General features: G+C 39.7%; 1 protein-coding gene across 1 annotated transcript in view; it reads left to right on the forward strand.

Moving 5' to 3' along the window:
* The window catches only part of ADAMTSL3 (ADAMTS like 3), a gene marked incomplete at both ends in the record, with an annotated part of 165,358 nt that overhangs the window by 94,489 nt on the left and 43,703 nt on the right, over positions 1 to 27,166 (forward strand). The window contains 9 exons of the mRNA XM_084213870.1: positions 85 to 211; positions 8,676 to 8,750; positions 13,524 to 13,681; positions 14,645 to 14,756; positions 17,369 to 17,507; positions 19,052 to 19,102; positions 23,161 to 23,365; positions 24,205 to 24,352; positions 25,033 to 25,117. Coding sequence (XP_084069996.1) covers positions 85 to 211; positions 8,676 to 8,750; positions 13,524 to 13,681; positions 14,645 to 14,756; positions 17,369 to 17,507; positions 19,052 to 19,102; positions 23,161 to 23,365; positions 24,205 to 24,352; positions 25,033 to 25,117 — 1,100 coding nt within the window. The remainder of the gene's footprint in view (positions 1 to 84; positions 212 to 8,675; positions 8,751 to 13,523; positions 13,682 to 14,644; positions 14,757 to 17,368; positions 17,508 to 19,051; positions 19,103 to 23,160; positions 23,366 to 24,204; positions 24,353 to 25,032; positions 25,118 to 27,166) is intronic.

A 27,166-nucleotide genomic window follows, 5' to 3' on the forward strand; every position in this document is an offset into this window, starting at 1 on the left:
TAACATAATAAATAAAATTCCAGAAACCTGAGCATGTCTACTACAGCTTTGCCCTCCTTCTGACTGTGGTGTTGATGTTGGCAGGCAGTAGGCTGTGATCGACAACTTGGGAGCAATGCCAAGGAAGACAACTGTGGAATCTGTGCAGGAGATGGCTCAACGTGCAGGCTTGTGAGGGGACAAGCTAAGGCACATGTCTCACCAGAAAAAAGTAGGTTGCAAATTGATCCTGTGGTGATTTATCCAAGACTGTGTTTTCTGCTTGTATATCAGCATGCATATTGCAGTGACCTTTTAGCCAGATACTTGTTTGCACTTTTACAAAGCTACTTATTCTAAAGTCTGTGCTAGATTAGTCTGCTGAAATTCCATGAGGGATACCACACATTAGGGTATAGCTAGGAAAGAATTTGAGATATGCTTTTTTTTTAATAGAGCTACTCAATTCATTCTATCAGGAATAACCATCAAGATGTACATCTTATTTTAGAGGGTATCCTCATGTTGCAGTATATGTGATGCTGAAGCAATGCTATTAATCCATGGAAACATCTTATAGATGGTTTTATGGAAATAGTGGCCTGTGCTTGTAACTACCTGGTTTTCAAATTAACTTTAATTTTTTTTTTTTCATTGTGGCTTTTTTTTTGTTTTGTTTTTTGTTTTTTCTGTGGTGTCCAATGACAGTTGAACTTCAGGGGCAAGTACCTACTTGTATAGTACAAAAAGCACAAAGTGAAAGGGACTAATACTTCCATCTCTTTTTCATGTGTTTGGCTCAAATTCCACCATTCTTTCTCAAAATAATTAACACCTTACTGGGAGTAAGTCTGCAGGTCTCAGTAATATCAAAAATATAAAATATAGAAGGGGAGGGGCATTGGCATTAGACCCTTTATGGAGTCTGAAGAGTCTGGCTATTTGGATATGCAGGCAAAGTTTTCCAAACAGAGACTCCCCTCTGACACTGGTGTTCTCCACCCTCACAGATGATGCTCCCTGGAATCTCACAGCACATGTCCCATGTGTTTATCATATGAATAGTTGCCTCACATCATTTTTTCTTTTTCTGAACTCACATTGTGTATTTGTCACATGGAGATGGGGCCTTTGGGGTTAAACACCTTCCTGCAATGTTACTAGATAAAAGAGTGCTCTTAAAGTCAGTGCTCAAAGTTCAAATGCAACCAGCTTTTCTTTTTAATGGATGAAGCCCCTGCCTCTGACAGCTGCCTATATTTTAATATTGTATTTCAGCCTGCAAAGATTTCACTCGTGCGCTGATTTTGAAAGAGCTTTGTATATTGAATCATGCTAAAATCTTATTGCAGCACATATAACTATTCCCATGGGGTTTTTGATGCCCCTGTTTGCAGTATGCTTCAGTTTGGATGTAACTTGGAGTAGTTTATTTGTTATCTCAATGCTCATTGCTTTGCAGTGTGGTGGCTTGTACTGCCCTGCAAGGGTGTTTGGTACCACTGTGCAGGAGCATAATTTCTGTAATTCAATGCATGTGTATAGCAAAGACAATCTAAATTAAAAAGTGGCTGGTTGTGTGGCAGTGACTTTTAAAGTCATGGGATAATTTTCCACAAGCCAAAGAGCCTTTTTTACATATTAGACAGTCTATCAGTGTTAGCCTTTGCCTTGCTTTGACTAAAGGTGTTTCTTATTGATGGGAGAGTGTAGTTCAGTAATTTATAAAATTTTTCATCATGAAAGAGTGAGAAAATGTCTTGAATGCTTACAATGAGCTGAAAAAGAATTTTCATGGGGGGCCACTTTTTATTCATTTGCCATATCAAAGACTCAGAACTTCTGAGCAGCATAGATCAAGCACTTGTACAGCAAATATTTTTGTAGTGTCTCCAAGTTGTATTTGTTTTGTGTCTATAGATAGACACAGATATATAGGGATGTGCAAAAAATAGCTCTTTCCCTTTCTGATGTGAAGGTCAGCTGGAATTGAAGGGATTTTTGTTGTCTATTCCAGCTTTACAGCACCAGGGATTCTCCTGGAGAAGGATGATTCCTGGGGATACCGTAGCTGGCTCTAAGGCAGCCCAAATAAACTTTTTGGATTGGTGGCTCTGATTGGATAGTTCATGATAAGTGAAATAGAAAGTTTCACATTTAATTGCTACTTAGGATGTAACTACTACAGTAAAGACAAAGTGGTAGACAGGATCTGGTTTTGAAACTGTCATTTTATGACAAAAAAATATTAATTTTATTGTGGTGTTCTGGCTCAGGTAAGAGCTGACATCACTTGGTGGAAGGTCTCCCATTGCTTTGAAGAATGCCCATGGTTCAGTTTCCTCTGTCATAACTCAGTGTCTCCTTAAGAGTCCTTTAAAATTAAAGACCAAGAAAGACTATTCTGAGGAAAGATGTCAGTTTTGCCAAGTTTTGGGTTTATCTTGCACTGCAGTAGGCTGGATGATATGAATGAATTACCACTGGCATAAGCAAAACAATCCACATGATACTAAATTCAGAACTTGATGTTTTTCTTGGTTATTGTGATGGTGCCAAGATATATTTTGGTTCAAGTTGTTCAGCACTATGCAATGAGTTCCATATAATCATCCTGTGTGTGAATGAAATGTGGAAATAAAGCCATCCTTTCTTTGTGGTAAAATGTCAGTGAGGGGAGGCACATTATCTTCCAAAGAGTCATTTGGAAGCTTTCAGAACTAGTGTTGAGAAAATATCGACACATGACAGAAATGTATTTAAGAGGGAGCTTAAGGCTGTGGCAGGATGTAAATTTTACTGTTCAATGAAGCAAATTAAAAAACTGGAAGGAAAGCAAAAGCCAAAGATTTTAACATAAAAAAGAGGCATAAGTGAAAATAAAGCGCTTGGTTATCTTAGCCCTTATTTTAAAAGAAAGAAATGTAGGCATTGATAGCAAATGATTTCTCATGAAGGAGTAATTTTGTTTTATTATCTTTTTTATATGTTTTTACATTAAATTAATGTCTTTGATCAGAAAGTTAAACAGCAGTGAAAGGGAGCTTACTGTTTTGAAAAAATGAAAGGAACAATTATTTCAAAAGTTTATTTTTTCCACTAACACTTAATTGCCTTTGAAAGACAAAGTAAGTTAAACTTCTGTCAGCAAGCCAGATTCTAACATTCTGGTAAAATGATTAAAGGTTTGACTAACGATATTCAAACAAAAAGTGTAATAGGTTGTAAAATGTACCATCCCACTGGGAAATGAGATATCATGGGCCTGAAGTTTCTAGTACTAAATGCATGGAACTCCCATTAACTCAACTGCACTTTGTACACATGGAAAAATTGTTGGATTGGGCCCTCATATCTCCTTTCTGCTCCACTGTTGGCCAGAAATGTTCTGGTTCTGACACCAAGACAGACAACAAGATGCTGGTTCAGTGGGGGGTGAAGTCGAGGGCATGGACTGATCCCAGTCTGGTTTTATTTGATTCCCAAACTGCAAGATACTTGCAAGTTTTGCCTTTCTTGATGTTTTGCTGAAGATCTTCTCATAAAAGCTTTCACTGGTGATAGCTTTGTAACTGTTTGAATTTCCTTTTGCCATGTGCTTTATTTCCTGTGGCACTTGTGTAATATACCATTGGTCGCTTCTTCTCACGTGATGCCATCATCCCCAAGCATAACCAAAAACCTAATTTCACTTTGGTCATTTATCTAAACAGAGGCCTTTGGCACAGCTCCCTCTTCTGTGTCATCAGCCAGCTCAACTTTGTGACAACTTCCTACCTCACATTTTTTTCCTTCTTTGAAATAAATATACATGGAGCTAGCAACCCCAATTGTCAAAGACGCCTGATACTTCATTTTATATGAAGGATTATTTTCCAAAATTAGACAGTTGTGTCAGTAACTTCTCATGCCAGGTGCTATGTGTTTTGGAGAAAATTCAGCCAAAACAACTCAGCATATTCCAAGGACAGAGAGGAGAAAAACATGTTGTTTCCCACTGTCAAAACATTCTTGAAACCTTTTATTTAATATGCCTTAAAATCCCCCCATTGTTGGACTTGATCACAGATCAGGGATTTGAAATTTGGCAGGCAATGATCTTCTGGTCATGGATAAGTCTTTTGCAATGTCTGTGAACATCAACACATATTTTACTACAACCTTTACAAAAATCCCAACCTTTTCCTTCAGTTTCAGTGGAATCTTCTTGGATGTTAACGGCTAAAATTTCTGAAAACTTATCCTTTTAAGTGTTTTCTAGCTTGTTACAAGTCCTGACTGCAAACAGATTGCATGTGTGTAGCCTCCTTAGAACACATTGTGTTGCTCTTGCTTTCTGCTTTACTGCAGCGTGGACCAGGTGCCACGGGATGAACTCTGTGATGCCTCCTACCCCACATTCAGGCATTCAGAAGAGATTTTGGGGAGAGCTTCCAGTGTCCTGAGCTTCAGACTTATGACAGGGAGTGATGAGATCACATGAGGAGAGGGAAAGATGAGATGAGCTGAACAGGAAAATTTGCCATTAGTTGATGCAGTGAAGGAAAGACAGATGTGGGAAGGTGGGTGGAGGTTGTGGGACTGCCTGTACAGACACGCTGAGTCAAGGAAAGAGGAAGAGAAGACTGAGATTAGATAAGGAATCTGGGTGGGAGATGGAGTCAAAAACACTTGGAGAGGAAGGGGAAAATCAACTATCTGTAGAGCCAGAAGAGGGAATTGGGACTGGTTTGGCAGGGAAACTGTGTGTGGGGAGGGATAGAATGCCAATGCATTCGTGTTCCAGTATGGATAAGGAGCATGTTTTTGAGGCAAATTTCACCATGGCCCTAACATACTGTTCATCAGTTCACATCTCAGAGTGGTCTTGCAGAGCATAAATTGGAATTTTTTGGATGAAGCTAAACCAGAAGATGTGTCCCAGAAAAGCAGCCAATGTTCTCCAGCAGCTCTAGGACATCCAGTCCATGGAATCAGACTAGAATTAGTCCCAACGAGGCACCTGCAGTTCTGTAGTGTGGATGCTGGGTCTCCAGCACCAGCTGTTTCAGTCTAGACATCCCTTTACTTTGGTGGGTTTACTTGAGGCTGGTACAGATAGTATAAAGCCTCCTTCTGTACTTTCATGGATCCTTTTGTCTTGAAGAGATTTCTTAGTAAGAATGTTGGCTATTTCATGACTTGTTTTGTACTGCATTTCCTTAAGATCCATTCTCTTGGTGGGCTGTTTACTGCATGTCTTTTATGTTTTCTCCAGTGCATGCATTTGGGTTTGCTTTCATTAGGCAGGTCAGCACAAAGCCCAGCAGCAGTGCCTTCTGGAATTATGCCTGATGCCAGAGTGGATGAGGGAAGCCACTGCAATAAGGTTCCAAATATTTTGAGATTTTTAGTTCCTGTGTGCTGTAGTTGTCCCTGGATTACTCTTTGTTTTTTGAGAGCACAAAGGTCTTCCATCAGAACCAGGGAGCCAGCAAATAAGTTCTGAGCAAATACATAGAAAGAAACACATTTTATAGACCTGAAATAAACCTCTGGCCTGCTATAAGAGGAGAGAGGGAAAAATCCCAACTGGCCCATATGTGAAACAGTAAATGGGTCCACCATGGCCCACATGGAAAAATAAATAAAACCTGCTGAATTGGATTGAGTTTAGGAATGTGGCTCCTTTATTTTGATCCTGGGGATTAGCTCCCAGTCTTACCATAGCAGGGAGTCTGATCTTGCTCTCATTGAGATCCAAAATCTAAATCCACATTAACACCATAGAAACAGGATCAAACCTTGACATCTAAAGTAAAAGTAATCCAGGAGCTTAATCAGCAAGTGCTGTGTTGTGTGCACACTTTTGCTGAGAGTCTCTGGGTGAGAGTGGAGGGAGATGACTCCACAGGCTGCTGGGAATCCCTGTCCTGAAAGCAGTGTTAGAAAAGAGAGACAATATCTCACCTCCTTCTCAGTTTTTAAGGTGAACCTTAATCTGACCTCATATGTTAGAGTCTGGTGTTTCTGCATGATCCAGATGATTTTGGGGTAATTTGTTTTCATCTTTAGACAAAGGTCAGCAATTAACTTTCAATGAAATACTGTAGGGGGAAAAAAATTTAATCAAAAATTCTCGGTATGGATTTCAGGGTAGCAATTTCCCCTTATGTTTTTGTAGGAGTTCACTGCTTTTAGCAGTGTGGACCCTACTGATTTAATGGGAAATGTACAGCATAACCATTTTAAATGGCTTTACAGAGCCTTGTGTTTCTTTAAGAATATGAATTACATTCAACTGAGAACCAGAGACCTTTGGAATATATAATTTTTTAGGAGCCAGACCTGGACAACCTTAACTATTGTTTCAAAACCATCCCTAGGAAAAGGAGGAGTCCCTTGAGTCAGTTCTGTCCCATTTCTTCCAAACCCTCATCTCTGTTCAGAAGTCCAAAAATCTCACACTTATTTTTTCCTGTAATTTACTTCATCTCAAGGAAAGACTGCCCTAGGTCATAATTATCTCAGTCAGGTTACAAAATCTGCTGTCAGACTTCTTGACAGGTCTGTGGGCTGCAGAGGTTGCCTGCTGCTGCGGCGGTGAGCTCAGTCATCCCTAATGCAAATAAAACGCTTGCCGGTAATATTGTCTCTGCCGCAGAGAAACACCAAATTTAGCACCCCCATGAGACTTTTGGACCATATCAGAGAGTGCTTGGGTGAGGGTGGAATGTCTGTAGTACTGCTAAAGGAATGTGAGGCATCCTGGAAAGGGATCTGCAGGGTCTGCTGGGGCCAGCCGAGCTGCCTGTGGGGAGGTGCAGGAAGCTCAGCAGATGGACGCTGTTGTTCTGCAGAGGAGCAGTGCTGCACATGTGTGCACATCTGCAAACCCAGGCCGTGTCCCTGCAGCACGGGCTGCCCTCGGCTCCCCTTCAGAGCAGCAGGTCATGTATTCTGAGCTGGCCATCATCTGACTTTATTGGGGGTTTTGTGCTGTGACTGACCCTTGGTTGTTATCAGGATGGGATGCAATTCCCCACCAAGTAAGCACAGATGGGCCCCTCAAACCTGCTTTCTCTCAAATACTGTTGAGCACATGTGAATTCAGTAGTTATTTCCTTACTTTAAAGATATACACACCCACTACCTCCTGGCTATCTTTAGCAATTCCTCTGATGAAAAACCAAGATGCAAAAAGATATTAAGTGGTTCAGTAGTTAATGTTTTTTCCAGGAGTCCTTAGTTGTATTATTGTTTTACTGTAGTATTTTTCACTCTGGTGGAGTACACAAGAATGAAATTAATAAAGCTCATATTTTATTACATCCAAAATAAATTGTTATATTTCAATGTCCTTCCTAGAAATTGACGATATAAAAACTGTAACATAAGAAGGTGTTTATTTCAGAAAAAATAATTGCAGTATTTGCTTGAAGTATTCTGAACATTTGGCAGGAAATCATACTTATGCTAAGGAGATGTAAACCAGAAGCTGATAATTTAGCATCTACTATAAAGGGGTCCAGTTTAAAGTGGAAAGAAACCTTTTTAAACTATTTTTTTAGTTAAAACTAAACTCAACTGTTCTTCCTCTAAATATTTTATGAGTAATTCTGGAGCCAGTGTATCACTGACTTTCAACACACATTGCATTTTGAATCTGCAAAAAGGAACTTCCTCTGCACCAGCCACTGAATGTGCATTAGTTTCATCACCAAACAGAGCATCTCGTGTTGCAGCTGCAGAGGGCACGTGTGGCAGCGCCTGCCTTGCAGAAGAGATGCACTTGGGCCATGATGGAAATGGGTGACAGCTCCTTGGATGCTTCTCTCTTCCTTTTGTGGCTATCCCTGTGGATACCCTTTTCTGAGAGCACTGCTTTTGTTGGCATGAGGGTCTCTAGCCTGTTGGTTTGACTGGTGAATCAGTTTGCTCAGGCAAATCACAGATTTCCTACATTTGAAATGAGAAGTAATAACTTTCTGCCTTTGTAAAATGCACTGAAGTAAGTGTGTTGCACATTTATATATGAAGAGGCCTTTCAGGCAGCCAAGAGCTGTTTTGTATTGATATGTCCTGTTGGGGGCTGGTTTGGTTTATAGTTCATTTTAAATTGTGCCTCTTACTGGAAGAAATGATCTTATATGGTAAGTTAGATGCAGACACCGTTATAACATGTACCTTATAGCTATTATATATTTGCTCTTAACTGGTCTGTAATTGGTTAAGGGTTAGTGTTAAGTAGATGATTTATTTCCTGTAAGTCCTGCCACTTATTAAAGTTGTGACCTGCAGCAGGAAATGAGGTGTGGGCAAAATGAGACTGAACAGCTGCAGATTTTTGTAAGGGGGAAGGACTACTTAGCAGATTCCTTATGTCAATTCAGTGATTAGAAAATAAAACTGGGACAACAGAGTGTAAATATGTTCCTAATACACTACTGACATTTCAGTTGTTATTGTTATAAGCAAATTATTTTTCAAGAGAAAGCAAGATTTACAAGTCCATTTGTAGGTCTTAATAGTTGCATGACATATTGAACAGACTCAGTACACTGTACTTAATAAAATAGCAACTTATTTTTAATAGAAAAATTGTGAAAGCTGTGAAATATTTTCTTAGACACATTTGAGGGTTTTCAGTCTAATTATGTGATGTACAAATTCCCCGATGAAAGATAATTTCTAAACCAGTTCTTTAATATTTGTAGGGGAAGAAACTGTGATTGCTGTACCACATGGGAGTCGCAGTGTGAGAATTACCCTGAAAGGACCAGCACACCTCGGTATGACTGAGCTGTTTTATGTATTTATACATAGGCAGAGGATGAAAACAGAACCTTGTATCTGAACTCATCCAAACTTTGGAAAATATGGGTAAGACCATGACCTCAATACCTTGATTCCTCTTCCCATCTTTAAAATCCAGCCTGGAGATAATCCGTTTACTTGGTAAAAGGAAATAGAGTACATGGAGGTGGTTTCTATTCCTTCCATTTAAACCAATATGAGGCATCTCAAATACAGTACACTCTTAAACAACACAAAAGAAAAACACTTCCAGAGGATTATGTGAGGAACCAACAACCCTTGAGTAACTCAGCACCAGATTTCTGCTGAAGCCTCTGACAAGTGATCTAGTTCCAAATGAAGTAGGGAGAACGACTACAGAAGTCCTGTTTCCATGTAATTCTTTTAGTCATTACATACCACCTAAGATAAACAGTTTATTATTTTGTAAGACAGTTGTTTTCCAATATTTTCTTATAAGAATGATGGCAATATTTATGGCAGTTTCCTTATCCATAGGCCTAGTTTGCCTAGAGAATTGATGCTTTCAATGGTAAGAGGTACTGCTATACCAAGCAATGAGATAAGCTATTCATTTAACTTTGAACAATTTTTTTAAACAGATGTAGTCTGGATCATAGAAATAAAAAGAACTTAAGCTCTGAGTTATGTAAACAGAAGTAAAAAATGCATTTTATTTGAAAATTGCTCATCAGTTTGTTTGCTTTCAAAAATATATTGTCACATCCTTTCAAAGAAAAAAACTGAAATAAAACTCCCTCTTCAGAACAGCTCCAGAGTGACAATAACTTCTGGATATACTACTTATATAAAAAAAATTACAAAGCTGAATTTATATAGAAATAAATAATATTCTTTTAAAACTGTTGAGGGGATGTATGAAGGAGTGATTCTGACCAGTTCAGGTCAGGACTCTTGGACTTTCTTAAGTAGTTCTGCAGAAGGAAGTTGTTGTTTCAGCTTTGTATGAGGAAAAAGTACTAGATTGAGTGGCTCTTGGGGGATTTCTGGAAAGCTCCTGAGGAATGCAGCAGCAACTCAGTAACTGAGTACAGAGTGCTCCTGGCTTCCTACCCAGGGTGGTTCTGTGGCTTGGCATCACCTTTGTTAGTTCACTCTCTAGCTGGACAGGAATTGTGAAATGTTCCTTTAACCACTTCCACCAGCACATCTGTTTGCAAATCTGCAAGGATTTAGACATTTTTTACCTAAAATTAAAATTGCAGAGGTAAAAAACAACTGAGAGCTGTTGTGGGGAGGGAGGTGAGAATTGCTTCTGGTTTCCTAGCCAGGTCTCCAAGAGCTGATGCTCCAGAGGTGCTTCTCCACCTTCCCACTGTCCGTGTTCCTGGGTGTTTGTCACTTAACAGAAGATGCCAAATGATCCTTTGCTGCAACTTCATCAACATTTGTGTGGGTGTGCTGCTTTAATTAAAGCCAGAATTAAAAAAAAAAAAAATCACCTATTATTACAGGTTCCATTTGTCAGAGATGTTTTTCCTGGCTTGCAAGGAGTTGAATTTAACAGGTGAAGCAGGGACTACTTACTGTTAAAATTTTATACTGCCTCCTGTTGCCAGTATATATTTGTCCTTCAAGTAGAGTCAGCAGCAATAGCAAAAGCTTGAAAAGAACTATGGAGTGTCTGGCACTATTCCCTTTATCTTGTGTTCAGTGGGGCTTCATCCTGGGTTTATGATCTGGTCTTGTTCCAGGAAAGCACAGCTGCTGGACTAATCAAAAATGGAAATGTGGTTGGAGATGTAGCACATAACAGATTTGGAACAAATGCTCTGAGCATTGTTTTGCAACCTGTAGTTAGTGTTTGAGCAAGGACTGCATTTCTTTGTAGCTGGTTAGAATATGTACTTTGTTTGTGCCTCTGGGCACTTAAAGACAGGCAGCAGATTCATCAGGATGTTACTTTGGGGTTTTAACAAATATGCCCCCCCTGTACTTCTGCCTGCTAGGGTTTGGTGAAAGGTTTGGTGGAAAATAAGCAAGTAATTAGCACAAAAACGGGTCTGAATAAAATGTTTCATTGTGTTGGCTTTGTTTTTGATTTGGACTGTATCATGGCTTTTCTAGTAGTTGTTTTAAGAGCATTAGAATCAAAAGTAAGACTAAAGTTCCCTGAAATTAATCCTCCAGCAGAAGAAACAGGAAAACCAGAAGCTAATATTTTTACAAGTGGCTAATGCTAGATAACTGAGTTCGTGAACTTAGGGAGGTTAAACGTTACTGAAAGGAACTGAAATGTTTTTCTTTTTGTCAAATTTTTCTCTGCTCACAGAGATTTGCATCATGTGACAGCCTTTAGCAGTGGGTTTGTGCACTGCTCTTTGACAGATGCTCAGAGGAGCAGGGTGCTGCTTTTGCTTGCATTTTGAGAAGAATGCTTTGTTTTTGTGCTACCTACATATGAATCACAAAGAAGCAGCTTTTGGGCAGCACCATACTTGCTGTTCATTGCACTGATAGCAGGAGCTGTTTCCCTGGGAACTCCTTCATGCACAGGGAGGTTCCTGCAGTGGGTTTCCTGTGCCTCACTGCCCTGCTCCTTCCTGCCACCAAGAGAATGGGGGCTTCAGCCTTGGAGCTTCTGCCCACAGCTGGGCAAGGCATTTGCCATTTTTGTCAAGGGAGGGAAAGTAACTAAACACAGATGGTTATAGGTCTTTGGCACTGGTGACTGTCCTAGGCACAGAAACAGGTGAGCACTCAAGAGAATTCCCTGTCCATGTGACTCTTCACATCTGGAGTCTCAGGGAATTGGTTTAGGATGGGGAAGCTTACTCCCTCCTGATGTCAAACTTTCCAGGTATTTAGTGTAACAGGACTCTGCAGAACAAAGAAACATTTGGTGAATTCTTTTCTTGTCATGAAACCAGCTGATCAAACCTGTGTTATCAGTTATTCTCTGAAATCAAGAAATGAACAGTTCTTGAAGATGGAATTGCTCCCAATAAGCATCATTATGTTATGTCACTATATAAACATTTTCATCATCTTTTTGCACCAGCTGGCTTGTAATGCCTTAAATGCTAGTTTCAAAAGGGTCCTGTACTCCTGAGGATCTTACTGAATTTATTTTGAGTTGGAAGTACTTAGGATTTGATTTTACACTTATTTTAAAAAATGAGAAAATAACACGCACCATGCATTATTATTTACTTTTAAGCAGTGTTTGTGATCTAGCAGTAAGTTTGTAATTTAAGCATGAAGTTTGGGATCAATGCTTGCAGAAGCTTAATCCAAGAATGCTGAGTTTCATATATTTTAAAGGAATTTTGTAATGATAATCAGGAAAGGACACTTCCATAAAACTGACAAACAGAAATATGTAGTAATCATCTAAATACTTGTTTTTTTCTAGGATTGGTTTATATCTGTTAGCTCCTAATGGGAATGTGTTGGACAGTGGGACACACTGATTCCCAGAGATTTATGTTTTCTCTTTGACAAAGTTTTATTCACCACTAGATTCATACCCTGTGATTAACATAGAGTCATTTCCTAGAAAAAAATCCTTCCTGAGACTTCCTTCCAGCCATGTGTGTGATCTTTGTTATACCTATGAGCACAGTGGAACCTAATGCTTAGAAACTTGGGATAATGGTGGTATGTTTTCAAGAAATATAATTCATTCTATAATTTCTTTATTCTCTTTGTTGGGGTGCTCCAGAATGCATATTTGTTTAAAAATATGGAGGAAGAAAACAGTTAATGATGGATTGCAGCATTCAGAGTATGTTTTCAGTGCAGGTAAAACCACATGCTTTTAACCTAAATGGTCTAGCCTGACTTAGGTAACTTTGTTTAAAGTACCAAAAAAGGCAAGGTAGTAGGAGAAATAGGGTATTTATAGCTCATCAAAAGATTCCTTTTAGCTTGCCCTGAGCTCATCTGAGATTCATGCTTTTCTCATAGAGTGCTCTGGTAGATTGTAACCAGACCAGGGTATTTCAAGTCATGCATCTTGCTGTGCCTCTATGCTGTACTACACAGAGCCCAAAATTCTACCTTCGTTATGAATATCTTCCTTTAGCTTTGTCCACTTACAGTTCAGTCAGTTTTCTGGAAGTGATTTAATCTTAAAATGCTTCATCTGTCTTCTGGAGGCTGTGGGCTGTTAGTTCAATCTGTTTCCAAGGAGCAGAGAACAATTCAGAAAGGGTTTTCATCACCAGCTGTTCTGGGAAAGGGCCGTACCCTGCAGCTGCCCACCTCCTGGCCCTGCTTTTTCCTCACATGGGGAATACTCAAAGCTGACTTAAGGATCTTGGTGCAGTGATTCAGGTATTGAGGTGAGTGTCAGGTGGGTTTGGCACTGTTCAGGCTTCTCTGGAGACTGATTGCTCAGATTGCTTGGCTTTTGAGTTGCATGAAAGTATGAGGTATTTTTCTCTGTATTGATTCTATCAATTTTGAGTTTCTCTCAGCTTTTCCTGCTCAAGCTATTGCTTATATCAAGTGTTACAGAGCACTTGGTGTAGGAAAAACTGTCTTAGAAGTGCTTCTGGTATGAAAGAATAGTGTGTTCAGACAGATATTCCTGTGTTGACTTGTCTTGCAATTATCTATCAGCCTATAATCTGAAGCAGTTAATATTCTCACAGATTCTCTGGGTGTGTTTTTACTGTGTGTATGCAGCTGGTACTTGCAAGGCAAAGTTGTAAACATTACTTTCTGACTTTCTTGAAAACAAAAACCTGTGTAAGTTTACTAATTGCCTGTTTCTTCTTTAGTTATAGAGTCAAAAACACTACAAGGAGAAAAGGGAGAGCACAGTTTCAATGCTCCTGGAACATTTGTCATTGAAAATACAACTGTTGAATTTCAGAAGAGTACAGACAGGGAAATCATAAAGATCCAGGGGCCTCTTGGAGCAGATTTCATTATCAAGGTGGGGTGTGTGAATGTACAAAATCTACAAAGTTATTGCAAGTATGTGCAACACAGTGATGGCTGTCCATCAGCTTGTAGCAATACAACAAAATCTTCTAGCTAGCAAGTAAGAAATCCTAATTACAGTCCAGAGATCATTTATGCCAAGAAAATCCAAGCAAATTAAAATGTTATGTGATTCATGTCTTTCCTTTGGTGGAAAGTACCACAGGATCTTTAATGGTAAAAATGGCAGGATTTTTGTTTTCAATACTGCTGGAAGTGTAACAGTGTGACCTTGTGCAGTGCTAATCCAATTGCAGACTGCCACCTACTGAACCTGAGCACTGCTTCCAGCAGCACCCTACAATCCCCCTCAGACATTGCTAATCCAGCCACTGACAATTTCCAATCCTTTTAAATTGCTTTTCTGTCCAGAACACAAACCAGTGGCTTGCATCACACATAGGGGTATTTATAAGTAGGAGCATATCGGTATTTGACTGCCAAAGGAAGGCACTCATACAGTTTGCCATTGGAAGTGGCAGAAGTTTCAGTATTATCAGACTGCCTGTCTTTACCTGTCACATTTTAGAAATAGAATTCCAGTTGTTTTCCTTTTGCATCTCCAGTATCATGTGCAGCTAGACTTGTCTGACAGTGTGCTTGGATCACTTTTAGCCTTCTTTCTGCAGTGGATTTTAAAATTGTTGCTAACAAAGAGATAAACTAAAATAATTCAGTTAAGAACTTTGCTATTTGAGGATAGATAATCAAATGGTCACATTAATGCCTCAAATAATTTGAAAAACAAAGCACATTCAAATGTTTGACTATTGGGAGCCTAAATTTAATGGCTGCTCTAGACTTTCTAGAAGTTTTATGTCTGTCATCATCTTACTTTGCACTGCTATTATGCATGAACTCTGTTTTGAAATGGCATGAGCAGTGTACATGTGTGTTGTAATGGAAATTTCTTCAGACCAGGTACTCTGGATCAAAAGAGAGTGTGGTTCAGTTCTTCTTCTATCAACCCATCAGCCATCAGTGGAGACAGACAGAGTTCTTCCCCTGCACAGTGACGTGTGGAGGAGGTAAGTAATGTCAATTCTTCAGCAGTGATAACAGCTCAAGATTAAAAGGAGATGATTTCCAACCTTTGTTCTGCATTTTTAGTGATTGGATGTTTGTGTTTCTCTGCACACTGGTGATTCCTCAGCAAAATAAACGACAGAGCAGCAGCTAAGCTGGTTGGTTAAGCTGGTATCAGCACAGGGGTTTTTACACGTTGTCACTGGAAATCATGTTTTTCCATAGCTGATGTTCACTTGAGTAAGAAATAAAAATACAACATTCAAAATGGAAAATTGCAACTCATAGTAGATATTTGGGGAAAGTGAGAGACATGATGAGATTTTAAAATAAGAACAATCAAGAGGTGAAGTAGTATTTCTGGCCTCAGTAGTATACATGAGGATGAGTTTTAGAACCTTAAGTTGAGGAGTTAGTTATACAGAAAGCAGAATAAATAAATAGAATTTAAAGAGCATCTGCTATCAGTACCTTTGGCTGTCTGATTTTAGACAATTAGTCACAATGGTGGCTAGAGCAGCACATGTGGTATTGTAGCATCTACTCCTGGTTTAAGCACTGCAGCTTAGATGAAGTGTAGCTTCCCTCTGCACCTCCAGCCCGGTCCACAGCCTGTCATGTCTGGTTCTGCAAAAAAAGTGTGAGCTCATGGTAGGAGGGGTGTTTGACACTGCAGATAGCAGTTTCCCTTCAGCTAGCATTTCCCAGGTCACCTGGAAAACAGAGCAGGATGCTGGTGATACCGATACAGGGATTTTCTGGAGAGTGCAAATGTGGTTTAAATAGTTACTTGGGGCATGAATAAAGAGAGTGAGAGATGTTTAAAGTACAAGCAGAGTCTGGGATCTTTTGAAGGACCATCCATTTTGGTATTTGCACCTCCCTGTGATCTGAAATGCAGACAATATATGTGTCTGATATGCAGTCCCACAGGAAACTACTGTATCTTATGAGATACTTGGCCTCATGAAGTGTGATCCTTGCTGGAGCTCTGAGTGGCAATGCATATCCTCCCATGATTCCATCACACTGTGTTTATAATTTTTTTTCCTTAACTTGTCTGACAAGGGAAGAAGTATAAAGCATCACAGTTACTTTTGAGGACTGCATGTAAACACTGGATAGCTCAAGGGACATATTTACCTTCAAAGGTATTGGCTCAAATCCAGCCTTATTCAGACTGCTGTTATGGCTTGAAAATTATAGCTACATGTCAATCTCTTTGAAACCATCCAGGGTGTTCAAAGCCCTGCTTTGTGGCTGCTTGCCTCTAATATAAAACTGGTACCTTTATCAGAGGGGCTTGACAATCCTCAGGGAGGACAGGAACTGAAGGAGCACAAAAACTGAGCTGCTCAGTCATGACAGTAGTAGTATTAAGAATGGCATGCAGGGAAGTTTGTATTGCAGCTGCCTGGCTTTAACCTATTATCTTAGATTTATCTGGATTTAGTGTCCAGATTGTCAGTTTGGCATCTGGTACTGGCAGTAAAAGAAAAGGTTCCTCACAACACAGATTTGGATTGAGTGCATTGCCATTCCTCACTTGGATGCTGTTTCTATCTTTAATTCTACGTGTTGGACGGGGCATCTCAGAAAGCACAGTCAAGCTTGAATGACCAAGAGTGTTTAAAAATTGTTTCTCTTGTTTGCAAATGACATTTCTTCTGGGTCCTTTCAGTACTTACAAGAACTGAAGCATAGATGCTGTGAGCACTGGAATGGCTTAGTTCTTTATGGTTATCACTCTCATGCATGATGACACTTTGGATCAGCCAAGAGACACACAAATGAAGCCACTGATACATGATACTTGGCATTGTCAGTAGGCGCAGGGACTTGTGCTGTTAGTTTGTTGACTTGGTTTGATTTTAATTCTTGTGGTCTAAAACTTTTTTTTCTTTGCACATACCAGAACATCCTCCACTCCTCAGTTTAAGTCCAAGTGAGCTTTTTTGAATGAGTCTTTTTTTCTTAGCCAAAAATTAACCTAGTGGTTTATAAAACTCAGATCCCTTCTTGCAACCAGTCTCCACACATATTTTATTATTTGTTTTTTACCGAGTAGTTAGTTCAAGTCTTCTTTTGTTGGCTCTTCAACTCGGAATGTTCTTGAATCTATTTCTTGGTTTTCTACAGTTCCTTAGCAATGTTTTTGGATCCCATCTTCAATTCCTCTGGCTTTCTGTCTCAAGTATTTATTTCTTTTAGCATGAATGACTGTTTATTATAGCTCTCCAACATACTGGTCACTCCTCCTTGGAGGAGGGCAGTTATACATTGTGGAACATGTACTAGAGCCACATGGCTTCATAGGTTTGCTTTCTGACAGGTGAGTTGGTACAGTACAAGTATTCCTGCATCAGAAGGAAGTGTGTGCACCTCTACTCTTAGAATATTAGTAGAATAAAGAGCTGGAAGCTTATTTAGTGTTAAGACAGGTTAATATAACTGCTGTGCTGAATTGCCTTAAATGAAGGTCTGGTTGTGCATTTCCTATTTCCTTGTTTAAAAGCAAACCAAAAAAGAGTAAGACAGAAAGTTGATTCCATGGGGAGAAAAGGCTGTTTTACTTTATCTCCATTAACAACATTTAACTTTGCTTCTGCCCTAGGTTATCAGCTCAATTCAGCTGAGTGCGTGGACATTCGTCTGAAGCGTGTTGTTCCTGACCACTACTGCCATTATCATCCAGAAAACAAGAAACCAAAGCCCAAGCTGAAAGAGTGCAACATGGATCCCTGCCCTTCCAGGTCTGTATAGCAAATAAATTTGTGCGTGACACAGGCAGTTACTAAGGAAGCAGGAATTATATTTATTTAATTTCAATTCTTTTTATCTTTAAGACTACTTAATCTTGGTTGGTAATTGCGTGTGTTATAGGCTGCTACCTCTGCCAGGAGATGAGTGGCACTTCTTCAGTGTTGGAGAATAGATGATTTTGCTTACACAGAGATATTGTAAATATCAGTTTGCTAAAGGGCTAATTCTGCTTTGTCTGTTGCTGAGTAGTGCAGGACTAGTGTGAAGATCTTGTGAGGCTGTGTGAGGAGGACAGAGGGTTTGCCTACTTTTGGATTTATTGATGCTGCCATTCAGGACATCTCAACAGCCAGACAGAAGCTTCAGTCAGTGCAAGTTTTGCATATGGTTTAACTTGGTTTATTCATTTGCCTACCATAAAAGTTTGGTTCTTCATGGGTACTGTGGTGTGACAATTTAATAATCGAAGCTTTGTTTGGGTTTTTTAAAACTAGGCATTAAAAAAAATCATTCCAAGTAAATATCCTTTGGTACAAACGCCACAGGATATTAGTGCCAAATTTTAAAGGCTACAGTACACATAAATTGTATTGAATTGCACTACAGTATTTCAAACTAACTTTTGGATTGTCTGGTGAGGTTTCCTGGCTGTGCTAAAGAATCTTAAAATAACATCACAGTATCAAGTCACAGAACCTCACATTAATATGCCAGCTGGCTGAGCTAGAGTTATATGCAAGAAAAGGAAACACTCTCAATGGATTTCATTTCCTATAGCTAAACTGTCCATTTCCTTTCATTCCTGTTGAACATAATCATTGATAGTGACCTCTAACAGTTAGAGATGTGCAGACTTTCAAGAGTTTTTCCTGGAGAGTTGATCACTGTATGAAGCAGAAAGACTTCGATAATGCTTGATGGCAATGGGTGCCAAATGTTCCAAAGCTGGAATGGGAAAATTAGGGGAAAGAAATGGTGTAATTATATTTTACCTTGCAAATTTAGCTTATACAGTCAGGAAAAGGAAAGTACTACTGGTTATAATACCATATTTCCTAGCATGGGAAGTAAGGCTTTATGCTGCTCTATGCTATGCAGTTCAAATAAGCAGCTCTAGAAGCAGCATTCAGAACCTATCTAGGAGTAATCTTGTGATGTATTTATTTCACTGACACTCATGTCCCTCAGTAGTCGTTGTTACAGATAGAAGTGTGTGAATATTTTTTTGTTAATGAAGTAACACAGACCTAAAGGGTCACTGATGATAAATTTCTTTGCTGGAGGCTTGCTCGTTTAATATTTTATGGTGGTATGAAATAGAGAAGCTGTATGGTGAATTGTTCTTTATCCATGCAGAAAAGGTAAGATTATACAAGTCATAAGGTTCACTATAAGGCTCATGTGTAATGAAGTAAGATTCCTGCATTTCACATTGGGAATTGCTTACTTCAAGCATGATCACATAAAAGTATGTACTTGATATACAGTCTTGGGTATGAGAAATAATGATGCAATATTTATTTTTTTTTGACAGTGATGGATTTAAAGAAATCATGCCGTATGATCACTTCCAGCCACTTCCCCGGTACGTATAACCAGGATAGCATATGTGTCAGCTTTAGCACAATTCCACTGCAAATATACTACTTTAGTACTTAGATAATAGGACATATTTTGATTTTTTTTTTTTTATACAGGAGGGTAAGTTTATTAGAGTCCTGTAAACATCTCTGAATCTTGTGATTTATTTTAGTGTGCTCTGGATGATTAGCTGAACAGTCAGAGGTTAATATGCTCTTCTTGAAAATACCAATGTGAAGTCTTTAAAATAAACAGTTGTCCCCCTCAGCCTTCTCTGGCTGTAGTGCTGAGAACATCATCATCATTAAACTAAATGTATGAATTCTTGTCTTGAAAGGTTTTTCTTTTGACAGTGCATGAGATTTTATAAAACAGACCTTGCTATGTACAGGGTTCTGGAAATTCTTTTTCTCTTGAGAGGACTGATCCTTCTCCTCTTTAGATCTACAGACTATTGACATCAAAGATGACACATCACTTTCAAGACACAAAATTGTTGAAATATCTGTTTCCTTAAATTAGGGCATCAGAGAACAGTTTGTTACTTCTTTTTCTTTTTAACACCTGAATCAATTACAAGGATTTAAAACTTCTCAGGAACCCTTAGATGTTTTATAAAGAATGTTAGGATTAAACAGTATTGAGTCACATTTGCTTTTAATGTAAAGAATTATAGTCGATGAGTTAGTTGCATATTTATGTGAGTTGAACCTCTGCTTTATTATGTCATGTAATGAATAATGTGTATTTTTCTAAAGAAGTAAAGATATGAAGTAATAAGAATGAAATCATAGACTTGCACAGCTTAGTGGAGCTACTGATTACAGCCGATATAAATGTCATAGTTTATTTGTGTAGCAATTTGTCCTTGTGGATCTGCTGTCCTGTGATGTACTTTGGCTTTCATGCATAGATGGGGATTTTTTTCCTCTATAGCTTTATCCTGTAGAGTCCTCTAATTATATTCTGTGTCTCTCCCTTTCCATTTCTTCTGCCTATGCCTTTGTACTTCAGATCTCTCCTGGAATTCCGCTTAATGTATTTACAGGAGTATTTCATCTTTTGAACCACTTAGGGCTAGGAGACCGCTTGGAAGAGAAATTTAATCTCCCTTTCTGTGCTTTACTGTGCTCAGCACGTTTGCATGACACTGTGGTGAGGTAGATTATGTCTGTGATAAAGCTGTGGGCAGGATCTCTTATTTCAAACACTAAGAACTACAGGCAGAGTCCCACCTCATTTCAGCACCTCGGTGTGCTCTGTCAGAAAGCATCATGGTCTTCCTGGGTGATGCTTCAGAGGAAGGACTGTAAAACAGCTGGCAGCCAAGCAGGGCTCAGAGCTGGTGCCAGCAGGAAGGAGAGAGGAAATGGGCTGTATTTTACTGGGAGGGCTCATAAGGGAACACCACAAAGATGTAGAAACACCTATTCTTGCAGGAATTGCTGAAAGAAAACAGCAGCTGGAAGTTTGTTTACCTGCATGAGGAGATGACTCTGGTCCAGTGTGGATGCAAGTCTTGCTTCAGTGCAGCAGGATTTGTCCGTGCTGTTGCCTGGCAAGGAGCTGGAATGCATTACCCTGTGCTGGCTCTGCTTTCTTCTCTTCTCTTACCTGTTCCTTGCATGCTGCCCCAGGATTGTTCTTGCAAAGCAGGCAGAAAACCAAATTCCTGGATGCAGACTGGAGCAAAGCTGTGCAGACTGCTTCACCTCCAGCAGCAGTCCTTCATCTCACCTCCTCCAAAACACCAGGGCCATGTGGAGGCTGCCTGGCAGTCCTGTGGAGAGCACCACTGCTTTCCCATTCACACGAGGAAGTTGTGGGAAAGTCGTGGTGCGCACCACAAGATCTTGAAAGGGTTCTCCTGTGGCTAGAGTTGTAAATGCCCCACTGAAATATTTTTACAGATGGAGAATTCTTTTGAAATAAATAGAAAAATTTCCCAGGATGAAAATTTTCTTTTAAAGCTTTTGGAATGCCTCCATTTATTTCAGACTTGTTGGACTATTGAGGATCCCTTGACAGCTGTGGGTTCTGGAAAGTATCTCCTTGACTGCTTGCCCAAGACCCCCCCTTTTTCCCAGTAGCCATGGACCTCACTCCATCTTGAAAATTCTTGTGGGAGTATGGGATCTGGAGTGTGTTTGAAACTGATGAGATAAAGAAAAACAACTATAAAACTTCACACTATAAACACTTGCAAGCCTTATATTACATACAGCACAGTGAGCCTTACATATATAAATCCATGAGCTGCTAATTCATTAAATAGTTAATTTCTCTTTAGTTCCTGATTTTTAAAAAGAAAATTAGTTAACACTGGCCATTCCTTTAAGTCAAAGAAGAGTGTAACTCTTGCTCTTCAAATGCATTTTGTTATTGTGATTTGACATCAGTATCTTAGCACATAGCTTTTTTCAGAATGCTTTTGAGTGTATACTCCATGGTTGGTGTCCCATGGCTTGCTCTGTGTTTCATATTCATTCTTCTGTTGAGCTTAAGCATGATTAATATGTTTTTGTAGGCAGCTTAACGAATTGCCTAAAACAGGAAGTGTCCTTGATTTGCCTGCTGCATCATAAAAAGTAGATTGCCTAAATTTACCTTTGATTTATCAGCCTTTGCTTCATTGAGTCTGATATTATAACTTCCTTTATGATAGCCAAGTTGATTACTTTTGATTAATTGATTTTGGGATATCATAGTCCTTGCTGAGTCCATTGTTCAGAACAGATATAATTATTTTAATGATCCTTTCTAAGCCTCTGCAGTAATAGAGATAAGGTTTAACTAATGACATTGATGAACCTTAAGATGTGCTGCAGGACTCATCATTTCCAAGGGCTTGGCTTTGATTCAGGAGGGTGATGGAAAGAAAGGAAGAGATAGAAGGTAAAGGGTGAGAAGATACTGTGTGGAGGTCATTGGAACCTACAGACAAATACTTCAATAGAAGCTATGTCTAAATTTGAGAGGAGCGGGATATCATTGAAGTTAGGCTTTTTTGAGAGGTAATTGCTTAAATGTGCATTCATGCTAAGAGGTGAATGAAGCTGAGTTTGTAGCCTAAAAACTTCTCACTTCAGATGGTGCAACATTTTCCATCTTTATTGTAGTTAGGTCTAAGATTGTGTCTAGATGTTCATTTTGAAGATTTTTCTTCCCAGCAGATTGTTTATCATCTCTCTGTTGGAGGCTAGTGCCCCAGAGCTCTGCTGATTCACAGGCTTTTCTAAACCTAAATTTTCCTTAATTTGTGCATTGCCCTGCTGCAGGAGCCATCAGCTGAGTTAGCCAAAGCAGCTGAGATGGATGAGCAGCTGCCTTTTGCTTGAAGCAAGCTGGAAAGTGTGAATATAAGGTCATTCAATGGAATTTTAATGAGGGTGGGAAACTCTTGCAGAATTGCAGTCATGACCAGCCAAATGGTACCTGCCACAATTTAATTTCATCACAGTCCTTATGGATGAAGGCAGCTTGGTATGAAATGGTTGGCTTGACCCAAAATATTAGAAATCCCATAAAAATTACTTCAGGAACAGATTTTTAAGGGTAGTCTGAATGATGTGAGCAGCAATGAGCCTGTAAGTAATAACACCCTCATTCAGGGCATCCAGATTTGTCTTTGTCTTCAGACTTCATAGAATCTTAAATACAGGGGCTTCTTGGTCTCTGACAATGGTAATAAGTGTCTGTGTGATCATGCAAATTAATTGTCAAAAAATTATTCAATTTTGATGATTTAGACTATTTGAAAGTAAATTCATTCCAGTAATCAAACTCAGTATATTCACAGTTTCTAACTTATGTATGAGAGTAAAAGTTTCAGTTATGTTTTGAATATACTTACATTTGCAGTTCTACTTCTGATTTTGCATATGAATTTAAGCCTTGAATAATACAAGGTAGGTCTGAGAGTCAATGTGTTTGTGTGTGGTAAGAATCCAGCAACCAAACTACCAATAAGCTTTAATTGACAGTAAGGTTGGACTCAATATTTTTCATTTTTAATAGAGGTTAGTGAAATAAAGAAAGAGCCTTATGAGGTTTTTTTTCCAGGTGGGAACATAACCCGTGGACTGCATGTTCAGTTTCCTGTGGAGGTGGTATTCAGAGGAGAAGTTTTGTGTGTGTAGAGGAGACCATCCATGGAGAGATACTGCAAGTGGAGGAATGGAAATGCATGTATGCCCCAAAGCCCAAAGTCATTCAGACCTGCAATCTGTTTGATTGTCCAAAATGGGTGGCAATGGAGTGGTCTCAAGTAAGTAGAGAAGTAATTTGGACCTTCAGTCTTGTTTTCTAAAGAAAGCCTCTGGTCTTGTGTTACCATGTGTTTATTAGCACAGGACTATTAGAAAAGTACAGCCCTGAAAGATAATCAATAGTACTGGGAAAAGTTTGCTCTAAGCAGTTCTGCCTGATAATCAAAACAATTGTGTCTGTGTGGAGCAAAATGCAAGTGTAGAATTCCTTGTGCCTGTAGAATTCCTGCTTTGCATGCAGGAGAAGTTGGAGACAGAGGTCAGGCCCCTTTGCAGTCAGGTCATTTATGTCTCAGTTCTTGAAAAATGTAGTATTTCACTGGCTGTAATAGTTAAAGGCATGTCTGTCTCAGGGGCTGGCAAGTCTTCAAGGGTGATTTTCCAGCATTCTTACCTTTCATTACAGTAACAATAGCCTAAGCCAGCTTGTCCTGGCCGTGGATATCTGATACAGTCAGATAGGCCAGCACTCCTGTAATTCCTTAGTTCATCCAGATGACATCAGTGACACCAGAGTGTAGAAAATGCAGCTCCCCTGACCCAGCCTTGACTGAAAACCACCACTGTGAGAGAGTGCATTCTCAGTGCACAGCCACTTCTATTTCAGCCCGCTGCCAACCAGACAAGCCTCCCAGAACCCCAAAAACCACTCGCATCCCCAAAACTCCGACCTTTTTTCCCCAGCATCAACTTTTTCCTTATTCACCCAGCAACGCGGGGACAAATTCTTACGTCTCTGTGGGAAACCTTTCCCAAACGCCTCCCTGCTGCCTGTGCCATGCCCCTGAGCAGTGCTGGCAGTGGGAGCAGAGGCTGAGCCGCTCTGCTGTCTCCCCAGTGCACGGTGACCTGCGGCCGGGGGCTGCGCTACCGCGTGGTGCTGTGCATCGACCACCGCGGGCAGCACGTCGGGGGCTGCAACCCGCAGCTCAAGCTGCACATCAAGGAGGAGTGCATCGTGCCAGTGCCCTGCTACAAGCCAAAAGGTAACTGCAATTTCGTCTGGGTCTGTTATTGTTTCACATTTTTGTCCAGAGAATTAAAAGCCCCTGGTAACCTTTTTCAGAAATGCCAGAAGCTGGAATTTACTAGGATTTTTTTTTTTTCCCCTAGTTTTGGCAGAAACAAGCACTTTAATTATTGGTGCTAGTAAAAGTGCCCTGCTGATATTTTTTGCTGATAATGTGGCCAGACTGTCATGAAGTTAACGTGCCAGCTAAATCTATACAGTCTGGTCAAACTGGGAAAACCAGAATTAATGAGCTTAACACAGGGAGGAGGAGTTGTTCAATAATACTTGAAATGGGAATGAAACTCCATATGTATCACCTGGGATGTTCTTGTTTGTTTTAAATTAAATGTGCTGTCCTGGTGTCAACATTCTCAGCGTGACTCAGCAGCTCATTAAGTTATACTCGAACTATTTTCCTTTTTTCTTCTCCATTTCTGCAAATTTAAAACAAAGAATGGAACTCAAACAGCAAGATGAAATTTTCTAGCAAATGTTGTGTTATTATCCTGTATATCTACAAAAGTCTATCTACAAAAACATTAGATCAATAAGCAATTTCAGCTGTGAAATTCTGAGGCGATTAATGCTGACATCTACATATTGCTTTGATTTTGGAGAAATTACTGAATGTTTTGAGTTTTTGTTCTCTACCAGAAAAAAGTCCTGTGGAAGCAAAATTGCCATGGTTTAAACAGGCCCATGAAATGGAAGAGACCATCACAGTCTCAGAAGAGCCAACGTAAGTACATCGCCTTTTACAGTGAAAAAACATTTCCAGTGTGTTTTGCAGATCTCTGCAATGATTGTTGCTATGCAGTTTGCTTTGACAGTTGGCCCTCCATGGGAGATGAGTCCTGTGGTGAGCTGTTCCTCATTTTACATCTCAGTAACTTTGCTTCTGGAACTCCTGTTCTGGATGATACGCAGCTGCATTGTTACAGTGCCCCTATATCATTCGGGAATTCAAAGGGATCTTGATTTAGCCTAATTAAGCCCTAATTAATGCATGTAGAGATGCTTCAGCAGAAATAAATTAAATAACTTTAGTTTTATCCCGGTCATGGCTGTTACCTCAAGAATGTAGTGGTGGTATTAAAACTTGAGAGGTACTTTGTAGGGTTGCCAGGATTTCCTTGGGGGGTGAGACCAATGCATAAAGTGAGAAAAACCTGCTGATCTCTGTGCTTAGCTGCATCTATGGGGGTAAGTTGTGCTATTTTACATGTGTATATGTGTGAAATAACATCTGGAATTTGTGAGTCCTCTTAAAAACTGATGAGGTTAAGCCTTGCAAGTCCTGGGGATGAAAGCACAATTTAAATCCAGCTACACTTGTTCCTGACCCTTGTATGTTAGGGCATCCACACAATTCCTTGTATCCCCTGTGTACATTTCATACACACACACACACATTTATTTATATGTATAATATATTCAATATATAGGCATTAAAGTATTTAAATTTCTAAAAAGTATTAGCTTTGTATATAGTGAGATTTTGAACAGTATTTTATTGTGCTGTGTTGAATTCTGCACTTTTTTCTAGTAATGTCAGTTTGAAATAATTTAGATGAGCTTAATGAGGTTGCTGTGGATTTATATTGCTCTGATAGCAGAGTGTACCTTATGCTTATTTTTCTTCTTCCATCAAGCTATTCCTGATTTTTGGCATACATGCAGCAACAGGTGTGACCATGAGTAATAAAATCTTTACACCTGCAATGACTCACAGAAGAAACCTCTTGCCAAACAGGTGTTTATATAGTTATGGTGACTGTAGTTTAAACTTTTCACTGCTCTAGCCTCTCAAGTCAAGTGTCAACCTACTGTGAGTGGTTATTTCACTCTCCAAATCAGTGGCCCTGAATTCAGGCAGGGTAGTAGCAAAGATATAAAAATAAAGTGTGATTGTCAGAGGGGGATGATGCAATCAAATGTGCCTTTAAGTGTCAGGATAGCAGAATGAAGGTATATGAGGTCACTGCTAGAGAGGATTCAGCATGAAGCTATAAAGAAAATTATCTCTAGCATTACCAAGTCCTGCTGTGGCAACCATGAGCTAATGCACTTTCTGGGTTTTTAGGATCCTTCAGCATCAGTCTGACAGATCAGGGAGGACTGGCAGGGACACAGCACTGCTGGTTCAGAGGAGATGTCGAATGTAACAGAGCTGAGCTGGAAACTTTGGGCTGCCTTGTGCCTTGCTCTGACAATGACAGCAGTAATTCTTCCTTCCTAGCTGTGACCCATATATTCCACTGTGGCCTTTTTCTTCTCCACTCACTCTGGAGACTTAGATGTTTTCCATCTTTCATTCATGAGCCTCATCCTGTCCTTAGACTGTCCTTCACAATTTCCAGAAGCATCTTCACCCAAGTGGTTTCTCCAGGCACCTCTTGCTGGCTGCTCTCCCCACCCTCTCTGTGCTGAGGTGCTCCGAGGTGCTGTGCACCCCACTCTGGGCACTCTGGGCCCTCCTGGCACCCAGCTCTAGAGCCAGATTCCCCATGAGTTTCATTTTACTGTCTTCTGCAGCCTGCTGCTTCCTCTTTAGTCCTCTAAGGAAGCTGGCAGGTAAGGAGAGATGAGAAGCAGCTGATGCCTGACTTCATTCCTTTTTGCAGATTGTCTGTGGGTCATGTGGACAATAATGGTTTGCAACCAGAGAATTTCTCCATCAGTGCTTTAAACATCATGCCCAAACTGCTCTGGTCCTTTCTAGACAGAGTCAGATTTTTGGGGCAGGGATTAAGATTTAAAGAGAAACTGTGACAATAAATTGCTCCTT

Source organism: Fringilla coelebs (assembly GCF_963513975.1).
Source record: "Fringilla coelebs genome assembly, chromosome: 12".
Lineage (NCBI taxonomy): Eukaryota > Metazoa > Chordata > Aves > Passeriformes > Fringillidae > Fringilla > Fringilla coelebs.